The sequence below is a fragment of the Macaca fascicularis genome, chromosome 3 (assembly GCF_037993035.2).
Source record: "Macaca fascicularis isolate 582-1 chromosome 3, T2T-MFA8v1.1".
In the NCBI taxonomy this organism is placed as follows: domain Eukaryota; kingdom Metazoa; phylum Chordata; class Mammalia; order Primates; family Cercopithecidae; genus Macaca; species Macaca fascicularis.
Genome location: NC_088377.1, coordinates 191,444,288 through 191,463,392, shown reverse-complemented (window position 1 = coordinate 191,463,392; position 19,105 = coordinate 191,444,288). Strand labels below are relative to the sequence as shown.

The window sequence follows — 19,105 nt, the reverse complement described above, 5'->3', positions numbered from 1 at the left end:
GCAAAAGTGACAGACATGACAGAGGGGACAGGTAAAGGAAGGGCAGGGAGGGCAGGGAGGGCGGTGGACAGGTTCTGACCTGCACACAGGCCAGGCGGTGCTGGAAGGTGCCCTCGGGGCAGTGGCAGCCCTCCTCGCAGCCCTCGGAGAAGCAGCCCACCTGCTGCGTGATGTGGGTGCAGGAGAAGGGGCATCCCCCGCCGGGCTGGCACTCGCGGTACAGGCGGCCAGCCGGGCAACCTGCCTCTGAGGCAGCAGACACATCAGCACCTGCTCCAGCCCCGGCCCTCACTGCCCACCTCAGGGAGCGCCTTTCACCTGCCCATCCCCCTGCCATAGGCACTGCCCCCTCCCACAGGCTCCCACAGTCTGGCTGAGTCCTCCTTCACTTGTCCATCGATGGTGGGAGGGCACTGGGGGACAGGTGGGAGTGAGGAGGGAAAGGCCAAAAGGCAACCATGAGTCAGGGTCAAAGGCCAGGATGGGACTCCAAGGTCAGAGGGGGGTTAGGTCCCGGGCTGGCGCTCACCTCTGCAGACCTGCGTGCTGCATGTGCGGCTCTGGCGGGCAGGCCCTGGGCAGGGAGGACGGGCACAGCGCCGGGAGCGCAGCTGCTCCCCACCCCCACACGAAACACTGCAGTCTTCCCAAGGGCCCCAAGAGCTCCACTCCCCAGGGTCCGGGCAGCCGGGCACCTCCTGGCATTGCAGGATGCCTGCCACACAGGTGCTGGGGACAAGGGAGGGACTTCAGAGACAGGACCAGCCCCGTGCCCTGAGGGCTCCCCTCCTGGGCTCTACGCACCTCCCTGTCCCCACTTTTCTTGGCTTACCAGTTGTCGCACGGCCCAGTGATCACCTCTCCTGGTTCCAGGCTCTCCCAGGAGCTAAACCTAGACCCTGCTGACCGACTCTGGTTCTCAGGGATCCCTGAGGGGCACAGGAGTGGGGGGTGGGGGCTCCAGACAGCTCAGCTCCCCCCATCCATCCTTTCTCCCACCCCATGGCCTTCTACTCCCCACCCTCTTGCCTCTACCGCATGGCACCCTATGTCCTGAACAAGGGAGGTAGACGCTCCAACCAGACAGCCCTGGGTTTGGGGGTGGGGGGTGGGGTGGGTTGAGGGACACAAAAGCCTAGAGAGCTGGTAATTGCTCATTTTTGTCCTGCAGCCCCAGGCTGGGCCCCCGGGGAAGTGGCACAGGGGCTGGACAGGTGGCACTGCAGTGCTGGGGCCTGGGGGAGAGGGGAGGCACTCACCCATGGCTCCAGGCTGGTACTGGCAGCGGCAGCGGGCCAGGGGCACGCACAGCCCATCCTGGGAGAGCTGGCCCAAGGGGCACCCACAGCTGGGCTGGCAGCCCGCAGAGCCTGGCTGGCACACACTCCCAGGGGACAGGTCCTGGCAGGAGCGGGGGCAGGGCTGCCCACAGGGGTGCAGGCTCTGGCCACCCCCACAGTCTATGCAGGAAGAAAGCAGAGAGGGTGGTCACGGAAGGGCATCCTGAGGGATCTGCAGACCTCCTGCCATGCCTATCCCCCACTCGGGCCCGCCGCCTAGACCAGGTCCATGACTGATGGCCTGGGAACTGTCCCTTGAGAGAGTAACATGATATGTGTGGAGATCAGAGGCCAGAGTCAGCATCTCCCTAGACTTAGAGGCGCCCTCCCAGACCTGACTGAAGCCTGACCTGTGCACCGGGTGGAATTGTCCTGGCAAGGGCGACTCTGCGTGTGGCTCCCAGGGCAGGGCCTCCCTCCCTCAGGGGTGGGGGGCTGGCTGCATGCCCGGCTCCGGTGGGACTGCCCCAAGCACGTGTCGCAGGAAGACCATGGCCCCCACGGGCCCCAGGCTCCGTCCACTGTGCCAGGAAGACAGATCACCGGCATTAGGAGGCCCAGGAGGCCCCAGGTCAGCAGGGTTGGAGCAGAGGTTTAGGGCCTTTTGCGGGAGGGACGTAGGCCTCGTGGGGCATCACACCTGGGCACATGGCAGAGCTGGGGCAGGCCTCCCTCTGATGCTGGGCCCCTGCCTCCCCAGTCTCCCCGGTGCATGGGGCACCCCCATGCTGAGGAGTGGGGCAGGTGCAGGCCCTGGAGCGGCTCCTGGTCTGGCCCCTGCAGGGCTGGGAGCACAGTGTCCACTCCGACCATGGGCACCAGCCTCCGGGCACTGTGAGGAGAACGGAAGGCACTGGGGTGCAACCTGTCCCTTCCCCGGTCCCAGGCCCCCCTCTTTGCCTCCCTCCAAGCTGGGCACATACCTGGGCAGGGCAGGTCTGTGCAGTTCAGCCTCCCCTCCAGGCAGGTGCTAGGCAGGGGGTGCAGACACAGAAGGAAGAGGCAGCAGCTCAGTCCCACCCCAAACCCTAACCCTGCACCCCCCCACTGCCTCTCCCCTTCCCTCATCCTTATGATTGATCCTCAGTGTTCTTCCAGACAGTGCCCCATCCATTGTTCTCCCAGCTCTCCAGTGCCTCCCCATCCTGTTCCCTGTCCCACTTAGTTGGCCCTCTCGGGGTCACCAGCCGATGCCTTCTCTTGACGAAGGACTACAGGTACCCGGGAGCCAACTGTGTGGTCAGATGGGTTGTGAATGCCATATCTGTCACTCCTCCTGCCCAGGCTCCTCCTGCCCAGACCCCTCTTGCCCCTGAGCACACGCCCAGCCCCTGCAGACACACAGGCTTAGCTTCAGCTTCCTCGCCTATCAGACACGGGTCATGGTGCCTGCCCACATCTGCTCAGGGATTGTGGGGGGCAAATGTGACCATCCGCGGAGACTCCGGAGAGCTCAAGAGCATGGGATGAAGTGGGGCGACTCCTGCTGGCATCCCTGCCTCCCGCCACGGCGGGGGCCCCTTACCAGTGGTTGCAGCCGTCAGGCCTTGCCAGCTGAGCACCCGGATGGTGCCGCTGCCCGGTCAGCAGGTCCAGGCAGTCACAGTGACCCGGCTGCACGCAGATGGCCCCGTTGGAACTCAGTACCTGGCCTGGTGGGCAGTAGCAGCCAGGCTGGCAGCGCCACACGCAGTGCTGGGGGACAGTAAGTGGGGGGCCATCAGCAGAAAAAGGAAAGCTATGCAGGGAAGACAACGGAACAAGGGGCTGGGGAGGAAAGTATGACAGAGGCCTCACATTTTAAACACAGAGTACACCTTGTGGTGCCAATGAGAAAGGCAGGAAGGGGACCCAGCCTTGCAGTTTCCACTGGAGTCTCTGGGTTGGCCCCTCCCTGGGGGTGGAGGGGAGGGAGGAGCAGCTGAGCAGGTTCCCTTTGGCTCCCTGGGGCAGGGATTTGGAGCTAGGTGTTCCCAAATGTAAAACCCCAATTCCAGCAGGTGACCTGGACTGATGGCCTGGGACCTGGGGCATGTCCCAGACCTCTCTAGAACTTGGGGAGCTGGCTGGGCAAGGGGGCAGTTTGGGAAGGAGCTGGGAGGTCCTGGGGCGGCTGGGAGCAGGCACTGCCTGCAACGACCTTCTCTTCTCCTCTCTGTCCCCATCTCCCTTAGCCCCTCCACACCCAAGGCCTCGAAGCCCTACCTCATTCTTCATGGCCCCTACTGTGTCTATTCTTTCCTGCATGTCCGTCTTGCTCAGCCCAAAATGTGGGCTCCGTGGTGACCCTATGTTTGCTTCCCTTTGTGTCCAGGGTGCCTGGGTGGGCACACAGTGGACACCCACTCCCCCACCCACGCACACATGCAGATCTAGACACCAACGTGCTCATGAGGTTCGAGATGATTTCCCCCTTCCTTCGTGTTTATGCCATTTCTGTCATAATTGTCTGATCTATAGACAAGGGCTGTCGGGTGAGGCTGGCTCTCTGTGGGGCGAGGCTGGTGTCTCTCTGGGATGGGCTGGCATGCTCTGGCATGAACTGAAGCCAGAGCCCCCACCCATGCCCACCTGTGCTGGGCTGTCCAGGCCCCAGCAAAAGAGGCCATGAGCCCAAAGCCATGCCCTGCCCTCCCGCAAAGTGGGCCTTGGGTCAGGTGGCAGTACCAAGGGAGCTGGGACTCACCACTAGGTCATCACAGGAGCGAGGGCATGGAGGGCCACAGGGACTATACTCTGCCCCTTCAATGGCGGTGCAGTTGGTCACTGAGGGCAGACAGGATGGGCTAAGAGCTGTGTGGGGTCATCCACCCTGGCCTGTCTCCCTGGAATGCTTCCTCTAACTCCCCTTCCTCCGTCCCTGATCCCCACCCCCATCCCTGGCAGGTACCTGGGCAGGGCAGAGCCTGGCAGGCCTCCCCCTGGGCCCGCGGCCCCTCGCAGTAATCCCCCAGGCCCTGGGGTGGGGGCTGGTCACAGGCCCGGGTCCGGCTCCGCAGGCCTCCCCCACAGCTCCGGCTACAGTGGGACCATGTTCCCCATGGACCCCATCCCCCAGCTCCTGGGGGGACAGCACAGGAAGGAGTGAGGAGGGGCTTAGCTGGGGCCATTGGGCAGTTGGTACAAGGCAGCAGCATCCACAGCGCACAGTGGGCACCACCCTGGGCTCCGCAGGAGGGTCCAGGCAGGCAGGGCAGGCAGGCACTCACGATCACACCCTGGCAGGAGACATGGCTCCTCCTCAGCCTCGGGGCCTGGGCAGAGAGGTGTGTGGGTGGCTGGCAGGGACAGCGGAGCCACGGTGGATGGCGCTGCACTGGGGGACCTGGCACAGAACCGGTGCCGATGGCGTCGGGCAGGGCCACAGGAGGCTGAACACTGGCTCCAAGGGGTCCAGGGTGACCACGTGGGTTCACCTAGGGGATGCCCAGGAGGCAGGCAGGCAGGAGGGGGATAGGCACAAGCTGGACAGGCTGAAGATGGAGCATGGTGCCCCTGCTCCCCACCTCTCCTGATGGCTTTCCTCCCCCAGTCTCAGCCCTGGCCTGCTCCTGCAGCCGAGGGATGGGGGAGCTGGGGTGCAAGTCAGAAGTGGGGATGCTTCCTTACCCTCCACACAAGGCCAGGAGCTGCAGTTGGCGATAAGCCCGGAGACACAGGAGCTGTGGGGAGCAGCAGAGGGTCAGGTGGTCCATGGGCTGCATTGTGGCCCCCCAAACCCTCAAGTTCAAGTCCTAGCCCCAGTCGCTGGGAATGGGAGCTTATTTGGAGATGAGGTCTGTTCAGAGGTGATTGGGTTAAAAGGAGGTCACTGAGGTGGCCCTAGTTTTAATGCATCTTGTGTCCTTTATAAGAAGAGAAAATGTGGGAAGATGACGTGAAGAGACAGGGAGAAGGCCACCTATAGGTCAAGGAGTGCCAAGGATTTCCGGCAAACTCCCAGAAGAGGAGAGAGGCCTTGAACAGTCTCCCTTGCAGCCCTCAGAAGGAGCCTACCCGCCAACACCATGGTCCTGGGCTTCCAGGATCTGTGAGACCATCAGGGGCTGCTGCTCAAGCCCCCCAGTGCATGGCACTCGGTGGCAGCAGCCCCAGGAGGCTCACACAGGGTGGGAGAGGGAAGACAGATGGGGGACAGGGGAAGGGAGGGGTACAGGCAGGTGCAGCCTTAGAGGGCTGGACAACTGTGCCGAGGGGCTGGGGGTGGGGGGCACGTGTGTCTCTGTCCCCAACTGGAGCCAAAGTCCCTGCCTCTGAGGACGGACAGTCACAGGGCCATAATGAGGTGGGGGCGGTGTCTCACCAGTTTTCACATGGACGAACCACAGTGCTGCCTGGAGGGTAGAGGTGCCCCTCGTGGGCACAAGGGCAGTCCTGGGTGGGCACACACACATTGTTCTGGAATCGAAACCCTCTATCATCTTCTGGCTCCAATGGGCTGGGCCTGGGCTCCCCACCCCTGGTCAGAGCCCGCATGCAATCCTCAAGCTCCCCCTTAAAAGCCACCCACCCTCCTTCCACAGACATGCAGCTCTCCCCACTGCCCTCCTGCCAGGCAAATGCGGACCATCGGCTTGGGGGCCATGGGAGGATGGACCCTCCAATTTCTAGGAGAAAAAGACCATCTCAAATTGCAGGACATGAGACTGAACTGTCGAATCCCTGTGAAGTCAGCCATGAAAACATGAACTGTGCAATTTGTACAGCAATGGTAGGAAAAGACACACTTTCATCAACAAAATAAAAACAGAAAAACGTGGTGCACAGGCAGACTGGACAGAAGTCCTTCAGATTTAAAATAAACAGCCGCCTTGTGGCACACGATTCACTGAAGTTTACGGGCCAGGGCCTGGGAAGCACTTTCCCTGCGCCATCTCACTGACTCCTATGACTGGCTGTAATTTTACCCTAATTTACAAAGGAAGGAACTGAGGCACGGGAATACTACCCCCAAGCTTGCTGGGCTACTAGTAAAAGAGCCTGATTTGAACTCAGATATGATTACAACATGTCCCTTAACCACACCCTATGACTCACCCCACGGCTTTGTTCAATCCCACCATGCAGCCAGCATTTCCTAGCCCCAATTGCCACCACCCTCTGACTAGAGTGGCCACCTCTCTGCTCTCCAATCTCAGATCTTCAAGTGCAGGACCACCTCCTCCAGGAAGGCTGCCATGCCTCCCTACTCTCCACACCCTCCAATCTCTGATGTTCAAGTCAGGACCACCTCCTACAGGGAGCCCTCCATGGCTGACCTAGCCTACTCCACAATGTGCAAAGCTCACTTCCTGCCCATCTGATGGCTTCATCTTCATTTTAGGGGCTCTGGGTCTGGTTTCCCCAGACTAGATGCTTCTTGAGGGCAGAGACTACTCCTTCCCCACAGAACCACTCAGCCAGAGACTAAACATACAGTAGGTGCTCGATAAATAACTGGTGATAACATAGTGCACAGAGCACTTGAGCAGGGACAATTCACAAAGACCTTCTAGACCTATTACCATTTTTCACCAGTGAAGAAACAGAGGTGGGTGGTCCATGGGCTGCATTGTGGCCCCCCAAACCCTCAAGTTCAAGTCCTAGCCCCAGTCGCTGGGAATGGGAGCTTATTTGGAGATGAGGTCTGTTCAGAGGTGATTGGGTTAAAAGGAGGTCACTGAGGTAGCCCTAGTTTTAATGCATCTTGTGTCCTTTATAAGAAGAGAAAATGTGGGAAGATGACGTGAAGAGACAGGGAGAAGGCCACCTATAGGTCAAGGAGTGCCAAGGATTTCTGGCAAACTCCCAGAAGAGGAGAGAGGCCTTGAACAGTCTCCCTTGCAGCCCTCAGAAGGAGCCTACCCACCAACACCATGGTCCTGGGCTTCCAGGATCTGTGAGACCATCAGGGGCTGCTGCTCAAGCCCCCCAGTGCATGGCACTCGATGGCAGCAGCCCCAGGAGGCTCACACAGGTGGGGAGAGGGAAGACAGATGGGGGACAGGGGGAGGGAGGGGAGAGGGATGAGACCTGCCCAGGATCTCAGGCACTCAGTGACAGCAGCCCCAGGAGGCTCACACAGGTGGGGAGAGTCAAGACAGATGGCGTACAGGGGGAGGGAGATGGGAGAGGGATGAGACCTGCCCAGGATCCCCTGCTGGTTCCTGCCGGAGCTGAGTTATGGCCCATGAGTTCAGTACCCTTTCCTCAACCTTGCAGGGTCTCCCTGTCTTCAGCCCCATACCCTTTGTTCTTCGCTGTCCAGATCCTGCCTGTCCCTTCCCTGCCACCCCACGGTCCCCAAGCTGTGCGGAGGCCTCGCTGGGGCCAGGCACGGGGACACTCACCAGCAGGAGCATCCCAGAGGGGCAGTGGCAGCCAGGGTGGCAGGTCTTGTTAGTCCCTCTTGAAGTGCTGAGCTCTGCACAGGAGGCAGGGCCCTGGGCACAGTCCAGCCACTGCTTGCCCCTGGGACACACGCCAGGCACTGGCCCTGGGGACATAGAAGTTGACAGCCCAGCCCCAGAGCACTCAGCTCTCCCCTGAGCTCCCAACCTGGGAGAGGCACCAGCTCTGGGTATGGGTGGGGTAGTCATGGGGGCTGCACAACGGCTGAGGGACAGGGCTGTGCTGGGGTGGCGGACAGGGGGTTGACAGTGCCCTGGGTTGGTAAGAATGAGAACTGGAGGGTCCCCAGGGCAGCTCTCACCTGTGCAGGGCTGCAGGCCACAGGTGGAGAACTCCATGGGGCTGTGCAGGCCACTGCCCCGGGTGCGGTTCCTGTAGCCACCACCGCAGGGCACGGAGCACGGAGACCAAGGGCCCCATTCCCCACCAGGACCTGGGGGTGGTACCCAGGTCACCACAGGCCCTGCCTCTCGTGCCCACCTCACCTTCTCCTCCTCCCACCCAGACACCCGTGGGATCCCTCCTCCGCTTCACCTGTAGTGTCATATCCTACCTAAGGTGCCTCACACCTGCTTGAGGGGCTCCAGTATTCAGCCTAGAACTGGGCGGGTCTCTAGAGAGAAGCTGGGGCTACGCTGAGGAGGGGCCCTGTTAGGGAACAGACCCTCAAGGAGTCTCTGGGGACAACCTCTTAGTGGCATCTCTTAACGCAGTCTCTTGCACGTCTGTGGAGGTTCAGGGTGGGGGGTGATGGGAGTCTTCTTGGCTTCTCTCTGGAAGGTTTTTTAAGGAGGTCTCAGGACCTCAGTCCTAGCTCTCACCTCGGCATGGCCGCAGGCTGCAGAATTCAGCCTCCATGGTGGGGCCTTGGCACTCAGCACCCCCAAAGGCAGCTGGGGGTGCAGTGCCTGCCCGGAAACGGCGCCGAATGCCCACGTTGCAGCTGCGGCTACAGAGACTCCACGGGGTCCAGGGACTCCAGCCACAGGCCACTGCCAGGGCGTGTTGGGGGCAGAGGGCAGTGTGTGTGAAACCAGGTCAGTCTTTTCATACCCTAACTTCCCTGGGGACCACCGAGCTCCCAGGCGTTTATCTCACAAGGGGCTTAACTCCCCTATGGTCCCTGAGGACCCACCACTGCCCAATTCCTGTGCCCCAAGCATGGGGGTACCTGGGCAGTGCTCCGAGGTGCATGCCATCTCCCCGGAGACACAGGTGCTGCAGAGACAGGCGGCAGTAAGGCTCTACCTGGCCATCACGGCCACAGTCAGCCCTTACCCCCGGGGAAGCAGCTGAGGCCACTGCAGAAGAGAAACCCGAGGGTCTGGGGTGCGAAGCCTGCTGCCCACGCCCTCTGTGAAGTTCACGATGCACCCTCAGTGAGCCCCACAACACCCAAGCTCTGTGCTGTCCTTTGTCCCAAGGTCTCATCCATTTGTATTTATTGGGAAATGACCTCGAGGGCCGGGGCAGGGAGGAGGGATTTAGAGAGAGCTGGAGTTCTTCTAGGAGGGAGAACTGGGTACTTCTCCACACTTGCTGTTCTCCCCAATACATGTTTTAAAGCCTATTTATCAAATACTGGAGGTCCCAGAAAAAGATCAGAGAGACAAAAAGTGAGAAAGAAAGGACAGGAGGGAAGAAGAATGAAGGAGGAGGAAATCGAAGGAGGGGCAGGGTATATAAAGTAAAAAGTAAGAGGGAAATGAAGAATGGCCCGGGTGCAGTGGCTCATGCCTGTAATCCGAGCACTTTGGGAGGCTGAGGCAGGTGGATCACTTGAGGTCAGGAGTTGGAGACCAGCCTGGCCAAATGGTGAAACCCTGTCTCTACTGAAAATACAAAAATTAGCCTGGCATGGCGGTAGGTGCCTGTAATCCCAGCTACTAGGGAGGCTGAGGCAGGAGAATTGCTTGAACCCGGGAGGTGGAGGTTGCAGTGAGCTGAGAGGCAGAGGTTGCAATGAGCTGAGATCACACCACTGCACTCCAGCCTGGGCGACAGAGCAAGACTCCATCTCAAAAAAAAAAAAAAAAGGAAACGAAGTGAAAGAAAAAGAAAAAAGAGAGAAATGGCTTGAGCACCCTCTGCTGGCAGGTCCTGATGTCAGCTTGGTGGGCACTTGAATGTTTCTGAACAGAAATCAAGTGGATCCCAGGTATGAAATTATATTCAGGAAAGAGAACCAGAGAAAGCTGTGATGAGAGGTTAGACCCCTTCCCATCTCTAGTTCTATCACAAATCGCTCCATTGATCTGAGACCCAATCTTCCCATAAGTCAAATGGGGATGACCACTCGCTCTAGTATTCCCAGGACCCTGCCTGGCACCCGTGGCTGCTGTGTTGTGTTTGGGGAACAGAGCACCCCACCACGGGGTGTGTTCATGGGAGGGAGCCCACGCCTGCCCACCCCTAGATCCCCGGCCCCTCTCCCACCCTGCCCCGACGCTATGACCCACCAGTTGTTGCAGGAATCCAGGCGAGCCATTGCTCCTGGTGCATAGAGCTGCCCGTGCAGCTGGCAGGGGCACTGACTGCGGGGCAGGCAGCTAGCATTGTGCAGGAAGAGACCAGGGGGGCAGGTGCAGCCAGGGGCGCAGAAGCCCGAACACTCTATCCCAGGGCCGTGCGTCAGGCACAGCCGAGGGCAAGGACCCCCCTCCTGGCGACACTGCTCTGCTGAGCGGAACACCATGTTCTCTGGGCACTGGGCTGGATAGGAAGACAAAGCAGGTCTCAGCAGGGGCAGGAGGGATGGGAAGGGATGGGAAGGGATGGGAAGGGAAAGGAGGCAGAGGGGCGGAAGGGAACCTGCAAGCAGGGCATGGGGCAGCAGCCTGCCGGGCCATAGTGTGCTAAAGAAGCCACACCTCCTGCCCCTACCCTCACAGCTTTGCTCCAGTGTCTGGGATGGCACCAGTACACAGTCACGGCTTTGCTCCATTTTAATACAAATATTCTTGAAAACAGACCACGAGGACTCTAGTCATCTGGGATAGAAGGAGCGCTCAGAGGACGAGAGAGAGTAAGGAAGGGGCCAGGGGCTTCAAAGTACGAGCTCTGCTCCCCCACGATTCTGGCCGTGAGTGTGTTCTGCCCAGAGGAAGGCCAGTCTGACTCCCTCGGGGAGCCTGTTCTCTGGGGAAGGAGGCTTGCCTCCACCAAAGAAGAGCAAAGGGCTGAGGGGCTACAGCTGCTGGGACCTGGTCCCAGGCAGGTGGGAGAGGCAGGGAGCTAGAAGAGACACAGGAAATCCCAGGCTCCGTTAGCTCCAGGCATTACCTGGCCTGGAGTCAGAGGACAGTGATGGGCAAAGGTGAGGGTGGGGAAAAGGTCAAAATCCCCAGAGCTGGGCCAGGGAGGCCCACTGCAAAACAGGCAGAGAGTCTGGTACCTGTGCAGGGCTGCGTGTTGCAGTCCCTGGTCTGACTGTGGGGTCCTGGGCACGAGGTGTCCCCAGGAGCCAAGCTGGAGCAGCTGCGCCCACGTGTCTGGATGCCTCCGTCACAGGGGGCTGAGCAAGTGGACCAGGGAGCCCACAGACCCCAGATGCTTGGCACTGCCAGGAAGAGCCCAATCCAGAGTCACAGACACCGGCACGGCAAAGACAGTCCAGGGCAGGGCATTGTGGGGCTGGAGCTGTGTAGCTTGCAGAGTCTTAACTGCAGCCTCTAGCTCCCACCAACATCTACCACTCAGGCTGGCTTCCTGGGTGATGGCTGGGGTGGGAGAGGCTTAAGGACAACAGCCAGGTTTGCTCCAACCCTTGGCCCCCCCTCCAGGTGTCTAGAACCGGCTCAAGGGGGCATTCTTCTTTGCTTCTCATCCCACCCCAGTGTCCGAGCCACACCTGAGCCTGAGGGGGAGTACCTGGGCATACAGGGGGGCTGCAGGGCTCCTCCTGGGTGGCCTCTCCTGGGCAGGATGAATCCCCAGGGCTGGGGCAGAGTCGGGAACGACTGCGCCAGCCAGGGCCCCCTCCGGGGACAAGGCAGCTCTGGGAGCAGGAGGACCAGGAAGTCCAGGGCGTCCAGCCCAGCACCTCTGCGGAGGGTGAACAGGACAGGCCATTTGTGCAAAGGCCTTTTCTGGCAGGGCTGGGGAGGGTCGGGGAGCCTGGGTTAGGTCTGAGAAACTAGGTGGGCAGAAGAGGGCTCACAAGGAGGGAGGCTGCTCTGGGCTCAGGGTGCAGCCTCTGCCCCTTCTCAGCTCACTTGCTGGGACCCCCCCCCTCCAGTCCTTTTTTCTGTTTTGGGGGGTTGAGGACAGGACCTGTCAGCTGGAGTGCAGTGGGCATGCTTATCGCTTGCTGCAGCCTCTACCTCCTAAGCTCACGTGATCTCCCATCTCAGCCTCCCGAGGAGCTGGGACCACAGACGTGCGCCACCACGGCCAGTTACATTTTTTATTTTTTTATTTTTTTTAGAGATGGGGTCTCTCTCTGTTACCCAGGCTGGTCTTGAACTCCTGGCCTCAAGCAATCCTCCCACCTTGGCCTCCCAAGGTGCTGGAATTACAGGCGTGGGCCACTGCACCCGGCCTCCAGCCCCACTTCTCACCCTCAGAGCCAGGCACGGAGCCTCCTGTGAACCTGGGCTCGACTACATTCCCACATCTCTCTCCTGGACTCGGACAGCACCTCAGCAGGAAGGACCACCAAAAATCCTCATGTTTCCCCCAGATCAACGCTTCCTGATCCTTCTATGCCAGAAACTAATTAAGAGTCCCTGTGGACACTGTCAATGTCCCACCAGCCACTCCCCACTGGCCCCTCTTTCCCTCCTACTGCAAAGATCCTGGCCCAGACCCCAGATGCGCCCTGCCTCTCTTCCCCCTCCCCTCCCCCACTCCTCTTTCTTTCCCCTTGCCCACCTCATCCCATTGCCCTGCACACCAGTGAGGCTGGGTTTGCTCTGCAGAGACCTCCATTGACACAGGCACTGTCTGAGGGGCACCCGGTGGGTGGAAAGAGAGAAACCATCTGGCACCTTCATCTGGCCTCTAAATGCTGCTGCTGGCCTCCCTCAAACCCTCAGCCTCACCTCTCTCACCCAGCTCTGCGGTCGCCTGCTCCACCCAGGCCAGACTGCTCCTGGCGCCCGGGCAGTCTGGGCGGGAGTCTCTGCCTCTCCCTATCAAAGCCCCTCCACCAAGGCCAGTTCAAGGGCTGCCTCTCAGACTGCAGAGGCATTACCGATCCCCCACATAGAGTGGCCAGTGGGTCTCATCCTGTGTGTTCCCAGGGTGCAGAATTGGGATGAGGAAGAGGGGGCTCCTGCATCCAGGCTCCCTGCCATACCTGTCCCACACTCTGTGTGGCAGCCCTGCAGTTCCTGCCTGTCACCTTCACAGGGGGCGCCTCCCCAGGCTGCCGGAGGGTTGGAGGGAGACCTGGGGAGAGAGGCAGCCCTCAGCACCTGCTCTGCTCTCTCCCTGCCCTCACTCCTGCCTTCTTCATCCTTCATCACCTGTCCACCATCTTCCCCCTACCGCCCCCTCAGGGCTAGCCTGGCTCCTTGCCTCCCTGGCCCCCACCATTCCTTCTCACACTGCCGCCCACCCGCTGTCACACACCTGAACCTGGCCCTCACTCCAGAGCCACAGGAGCGGTCGCAGGGAGCCCAGGAGGACCAGGCTGACCAGCCGCAGGGCAGGGGGCAGCCCCCTGGTTGGCACACCAACTCCCCCTTCTCACACACACTGCAGGGGAGGGAGAGGCTGAGGAACTGGTCAGGGCTGGGGAGACCCCGGCACAGTGCCCTCCCTGGCGCGGCCGCCCTCACCATTGGCTGCAGTTGGCCAGGACGAAGGACACCCCCGGCCACTTCAGCTCTTCGCCCACCAGGCAGGGGCACTCAGAGAGGGGCAGGCAGCGAGTGTCATGCAGAAGGAGTCCCGGGGGACAGCGGCATCCTGGGTGTGTGTGGAAGAGGGCACTCAGCCCCAAGGGGCACAGCAGTGAGGGTAAGCTGGAGACTGGGGGCTGGTGGGCCTGGGTGGGCACCCCACAGTCTCCCTGCAGGCCAGGTCTGCCTCACCTTCCACGCAATGCCCACTGCAGCTTCTGTTAGCCTTGGGATCCAGGCAGGAGGGTGGGCACGGGGGCACTAGCCCCTTCTGGCACAGATCAGCACTCACATACACACGGCCCAGCTCGCAGTCTGGTGGGAGATGGGCACTAGGTGAGCCTGAGTGCTCGGAGGTCCAACTACCTCATGCCCACAGTGCTCTCTCCCTGCTCCCAGCCCAGCTCACCCTTACCTGTGCCACCTGAGCAGGGCTGCAAGCCGCAGGGTACCCTCTCTTGGGAGGGCCCGGGGCAGGGGGCACCATTATTCTTTGGTGGGGGGTCCATACAGCTTCTCCGGCGACTCTGATGGCCACCCCCACAGGAGACACTGCAGGGCCCCCAGGCCTCCCACATGGCCCATGCCCCAGCCACTGTTGGGGAAGGAAGACCATCAGGAAGGGCCCAGGAGACACAGGCTATGAAAGAGTAGCTGGAGCCAGGGCTCCCCTCCTTCCCCAGCCTGGGCAGTGGCCAGCAAGGCAGCCAAGGGCCCTGCCCCGGGCACTCCACAGCTCCTCTTCTGTCCCAGAAAACCTCCCCTAGGTGGCAGGTGCCTGGAGAAAGGGCTCTAGGTGCCTCCCAGGACAAAAGCTCTGCTCCCGGGAAGGGGCTGGGACTGCGGGAATCCTGGGGAGAGCTGCCCTGATGGCAGCTGTAGGGCCATCACAACCAGGGAGGAGCCAGGGTGGGGCTGAAGAGGCCCCTGTATGGGGAGCCCCTCTCTGCCATGCATAGAAGTGGGTGAGGGCCACTCCCTTGGATTGACGGAATAAAAGAGTGACAAGGCCTTCAGCATGGCACCCAGGGACAAGTGGCACAGCTGGCTGACACCTGAGGCCCGGCTCTAAACACCCCCACACGTCATCTCCCTTAATCCTTGCAGTGCCTTCTGAGGCAGGAATGACCATTATTTCCGGCTATACACAAGAACCTGAGTCTCGGCTCAGGCAGGAAAGCGGGGCAGGGCTGGCTGGGAGGGTCCCAGATGGAAACCCACCCCAGGTTTCCCACCTGAAGGTTCCTGAGGAGACTGGATGGGGGGCTTCCCCACTTCCCTCTGGGAGCAGGGGCTTTCCTGAGGGAAGGCTGGGGTGCAGGGTTACCTGGGCAGGCCTGCACAAAGCAGGACTGGCTTCGGAACCGGTCAGGTGGGCAGCTGCCCCCTGGCAGAGGAGGCCGCAGCAGCTCCTGGCGCTGGAAGGTGAGGCCCAGGCCACAGCTGCGGCTGCAGCTGCTCCAGACAGACCAGGGGGCCAGCACGCAGTCCACTGCAGGGGAATAGGGGCTGGGGCTCAGAGGGGCTCATGCAGGAGGGGGCCCTCAGGGCTGCCCCTGCCCTTGCTGGCACATACCACAGCCATCCTCGTCCGAGCCGTCCTGGCAGTCAGGCCGCAGGTCACAGCGCCGCTCAGCAGACAGACACTCCCCGCTGCCACAGCTCAGCTGGCTTGGGGAACAGAGGGCCCTTGAGGCTGGAAGCCCAGGCAGGGCCATGGTAGGCACCGTGAAGGGCACAGTGCTTGCTGCTCACAAGGCAGGGAGAGAAGGGAGCCACATAAGTAGATTCCTGGCAGGATGATACACTCAGCCCATTAACTCAGGCCAAGAGCCGAAGTGAGCTTGCTGACTGGAGCCCCTGGCCTCCCCTTCCTACTAATGCCTCCTGCATCCCATGCCCAGAGCAGGCTTCCTTTCATGATGTGTTGGTAAGATCATGGAGTCTTTGGTCTACACAAGCTCTCACACAGAGATTCTAGATGCTTAGGTACCTTCTTTCTGAATGTATACTCCCTGGGGTGGCCATTCTTGTGATTAACATTTGATTTCTTTGGTGATGATTGGAAGACTAAGCTTTGATCACAGTGATCTACTTTGCATGGATGGATGGATGAATAAATGAATAGATGGATATATGGGTGGGTAGATGGAAAGATGGATGGATAGATGGGTGGGTGAATGGATGAATGGATGGGTGTATGGGTAGGTGAGTGAATGGATGGATGAGTGAGTGGATGGATGGATGGGTAGATGAGTGAGTAGGTGAATGCATGGGTAGCCAATGAATGGATGAATACAGGGGTGGGTAGATGAATCCATGGGTGGATGGATGGGTGGCTGATAGATGCATGGGTGGGTGTCAGATGGATGGATGGATGAATGGATGGGTGGATGGATGGGTAGCTGACAGATGAATGGATAGAGGGGTAAGTGGATGGATGAATGGATGGATGGGTGGATAGATGGGTAGGTGGACGGATGGATGGGTGGCTGATGTATGGATGGATAAATTGAAGGATGGATGGGTGGACTGATGGTTGGATGGGTAGATGGATGAATGGGTGGCTGACTGGATGGATGGCTGATGAATACATGAATAGAGGGGTAGGTAGGTGGATTTAGATGGATGGATGGATGGATGGATGGATGGGTGAATAGATGGACGGATGGGTAGATAGATGCATGGTGGCTGGCTGGATGGGTGGATGGATTGAGGGATGGATTTGTGAGTAGACAGATGGATGATAGGTGGCTGATGAATACATGGATAGAGGGGTAGGTGGGTGGGTGGGTGGGTGGATGGATGCATGGATAGATGGATGGGTGGGTGAGTGGGTGGGTTAGTGGATGGGAGGGTGGGTAGACGGAAAGATGGGTGGCTGATGGATGGATGGATAGAGGGATAGGTAGACTGTTGGATGGGTGAGTAAATAGATGAGGTTTTATAAAACAGGCTGAGACCCAAGGCCTGTTCTATTCCCCATCTTGACCATACCCAAAGACACGCACACTTCTGTTTTTACCCATTCTCTCCATTCCCTGCTGCCCAAGCCTCTCCAAAATCCTTTCCAATATGAGCTACAAATGAGGGCAGACACTTTCCTACACTGAAGGATAAGTGCCACCCCCTACCCACAGGATGGCAGGCCCTCCAGCAGCTCACCGCAGTGCCTCTCGTCGGAGCCGTCGAGGCAATCCTCCCTGCCATCACACACCTGCGCCTGTTCCACGCAGCCCAGCACCTCACAGGGCATCTGGCCGGGGCCACACCGCACAGGTGGGAAGGGCCCTGGGGCGACACTCTGGCCTGTGGGCACCACCACAGCTGGCTGACCAGTCACTTGGCCTGCCCTATCCTTTCTCCTTCATCACCTCCCTGAAGCCCCCAACCTCCCTCCTCTTAGCATCTGCTATTCCTCACTCTGCCTATCTTGGGATAATAGAAAAAGGGTAAACTGGGCTAGGACGCTTGGGTCCTCCCCAAAATGACCTTGAGCTGTGTGATCTTGAACAAAGGGCCTCTGTCCCCCTCACAAGGAAGGTGGGCTCACAGAGGCTTTGCACACAGGTAGAAGGGCTTGGTGTCTTACCAGCAGGGGTTGCTGGAGTCACTGGGTGTGGGGGCAGCACCGTCACAGCTGCCATACCTGGTGGCAGGGTCCTAGCCTCCATCTGGGATATGGGGGTGGTGGTCACCATCTGCATGGATTCCCCATGGTGAGGTACCCCAGAGGCTGGGCCAGGACTCACGGGCCTTGTCTCTGTGGGTGGAAGTGGAGGGAGGTGAGGCTTACCCAGCTCCCCTTCCCAGGAAAGGAAGATGGGGGCCCTTGAGAGGGTATCCCAGGCTTCTGGGTGGTGCAAAGTAATCACAGGTACTGCAGACCACACCCCACCTTCTGAGAGGCCTTGGATCAAAAAAATCCAAGGAGCACAAGAAGGGCTTTGGCTGAAAGTAGAAGACTTGTTTTGATCTGAGATTTTTATTCTATTCCCCAAAAAGAAACACATGGCAACTTCCAAGTTCAAACTCACCATAAAATAAGATATTTAGGGAGAGAAAGAACTGAGGTCATTTTAACACAGCAGCAGAGGGAGTAAACACTACCATAGACTCAGGGTGAGTTCATTGTTTCTGTTGTAAACAAACAAACAACAACAAACTGATTTTGGGCTTCCTGGCAGCTACAGTGAAAAGAGTTAAGAGTCTCATTTTCTGGCAAGAGATGCATTCAAAGACAGCCTTTTTTTTTTTTTTTTTTAGAACCAGACTGAGAATGAAATTAGAATGTATCCCGTGGGTCTGCATGTTATGGATCTGAGGGGTAGAATCAATTGCTTTGTCTGCTTTTCACAAAAGACACAGAAACAGTCCGGCCAGGTTCTGAATAACTTCCATCAGAACTCACAGGGAGGGGCCACAGTTGTCTATAAGGCCTTCTAGTGTCACAGATGGGGAAAAGCTGAGGCCCAGGCAGGTGGCACGGTGAGGCACAGGGGAGGATGAGCCAGAATGAAAGAGCAGCCCCGGCGCCCTCACCCTCCTTCCTCTCCAGCCCCTGCTGCCCCAAGCCCCACCCAGGTCCTTCCCATAGGGGCTAGAAATGAGGGCAGGAACTCCCCCACACCAAAAGCCCTCTTACCGCACCCCATCCCCGCAGGACAGCAGGCCCTCCAGGAGACAGCTGTCTGCTGGCTAGCAGGGAGGTGAATAATCAGGTAGCTCCAGGGAAGCCGGTTCACAACCAGGCAGAGCCCTTTCCTTTCTTATACAGGAGCACGCCAACTTCATGACCACATCCAACCCCCGTGCCCACTTAAGAAACATTTGCTGCCAGCAAATGCTTCAGAAAGGGGGGCCTGGCTCTCTGGATGGTGAGCAGAGGGAGTGCAGGGTGCAGTCAAGTGGCCTCCCACCCCCATGGGGGAGACATGTCCTGACCAGGCATCTGGGGAGGCAGCCACATTACTGGGCACAGGCTCCGTCCTGGGAGCTGGCCTGGAGCCACCCGCCCTGCCTACCTGCAGCCCACATACCTTGGAATCCAAGGGGGTGGGCAGGGGCAGGACCTGGTCATGTCCAAAGTGACTAGTGTCTCCTCCCTGAGCCAACCCTGTGACTCTCTCGGTTGTGGGGAAGTCAGGGGTAAGGGGATTTGAACCCCTGAGATGTAACTGCCCCTGGCTCTGGAAGAACAGGTGGGACAAGGGTTTGGGGGGGTCTGGAGTCTGTGCACACACCTGTTGGGGACGTGGGGGACTCCTGTCCGGGAGGCCAGTGCTCAGTCTCTGCCAGGCCCTGCAGAGGGAGAGGGCTGAGCACCCTGCACAGTCCCAGGCCCTGAGGGCAGCTCCCATCCCCTGAGGATACAGCCTGGGCGCTCACAGTCCCAGCACTGCTTCCTGTCCATCTTCCTCCCCCACAGCCCAGGGCAGAGCTGAGGATGCAACTGCGCTTCCAGGTACCAGCCCACTGCCCTCAAGGAGCTCAGGGACTTTATTCTCAGAACCCACCATGGTGATCCAT

The 19,105-nt window shown here is 59.5% G+C and overlaps 1 protein-coding gene across 3 annotated transcripts in view; it reads right to left on the bottom strand.

The window, feature by feature from the left end:
- The window catches only part of SSPOP (SCO-spondin), a 60,067-nt gene that overhangs the window by 16,915 nt on the left and 24,047 nt on the right, over positions 1-19,105 (bottom strand). For 2 of the 3 annotated variants that reach the window (XM_065542729.1, XM_074036290.1), the window contains 29 exons: positions 18,820-18,877; positions 17,169-17,339; positions 15,153-15,323; positions 14,904-15,068; positions 13,992-14,171; positions 13,769-13,891; positions 13,514-13,643; positions 13,305-13,430; positions 13,030-13,121; positions 11,601-11,774; positions 11,125-11,289; positions 10,190-10,442; positions 8,902-8,948; positions 8,552-8,722; positions 8,032-8,163; positions 7,670-7,815; positions 5,644-5,738; positions 4,950-5,002; positions 4,550-4,756; positions 4,231-4,401; positions 4,027-4,106; positions 2,866-3,035; positions 2,264-2,310; positions 1,981-2,172; positions 1,691-1,861; positions 1,260-1,460; positions 833-929; positions 530-729; positions 80-246 (listed from right to left, as the gene is read on the bottom strand). In XM_065542729.1, coding sequence (XP_065398801.1) covers positions 80-246; positions 530-729; positions 833-929; positions 1,260-1,460; positions 1,691-1,861; positions 1,981-2,172; positions 2,264-2,310; positions 2,866-3,035; positions 4,027-4,106; positions 4,231-4,401; positions 4,550-4,756; positions 4,950-5,002; positions 5,644-5,738; positions 7,670-7,815; positions 8,032-8,163; positions 8,552-8,722; positions 8,902-8,948; positions 10,190-10,442; positions 11,125-11,289; positions 11,601-11,774; positions 13,030-13,121; positions 13,305-13,430; positions 13,514-13,643; positions 13,769-13,891; positions 13,992-14,171; positions 14,904-15,068; positions 15,153-15,323; positions 17,169-17,339; positions 18,820-18,877 — 4,155 coding nt within the window. The other variant, XM_074036291.1, reaches the window with a different exon arrangement.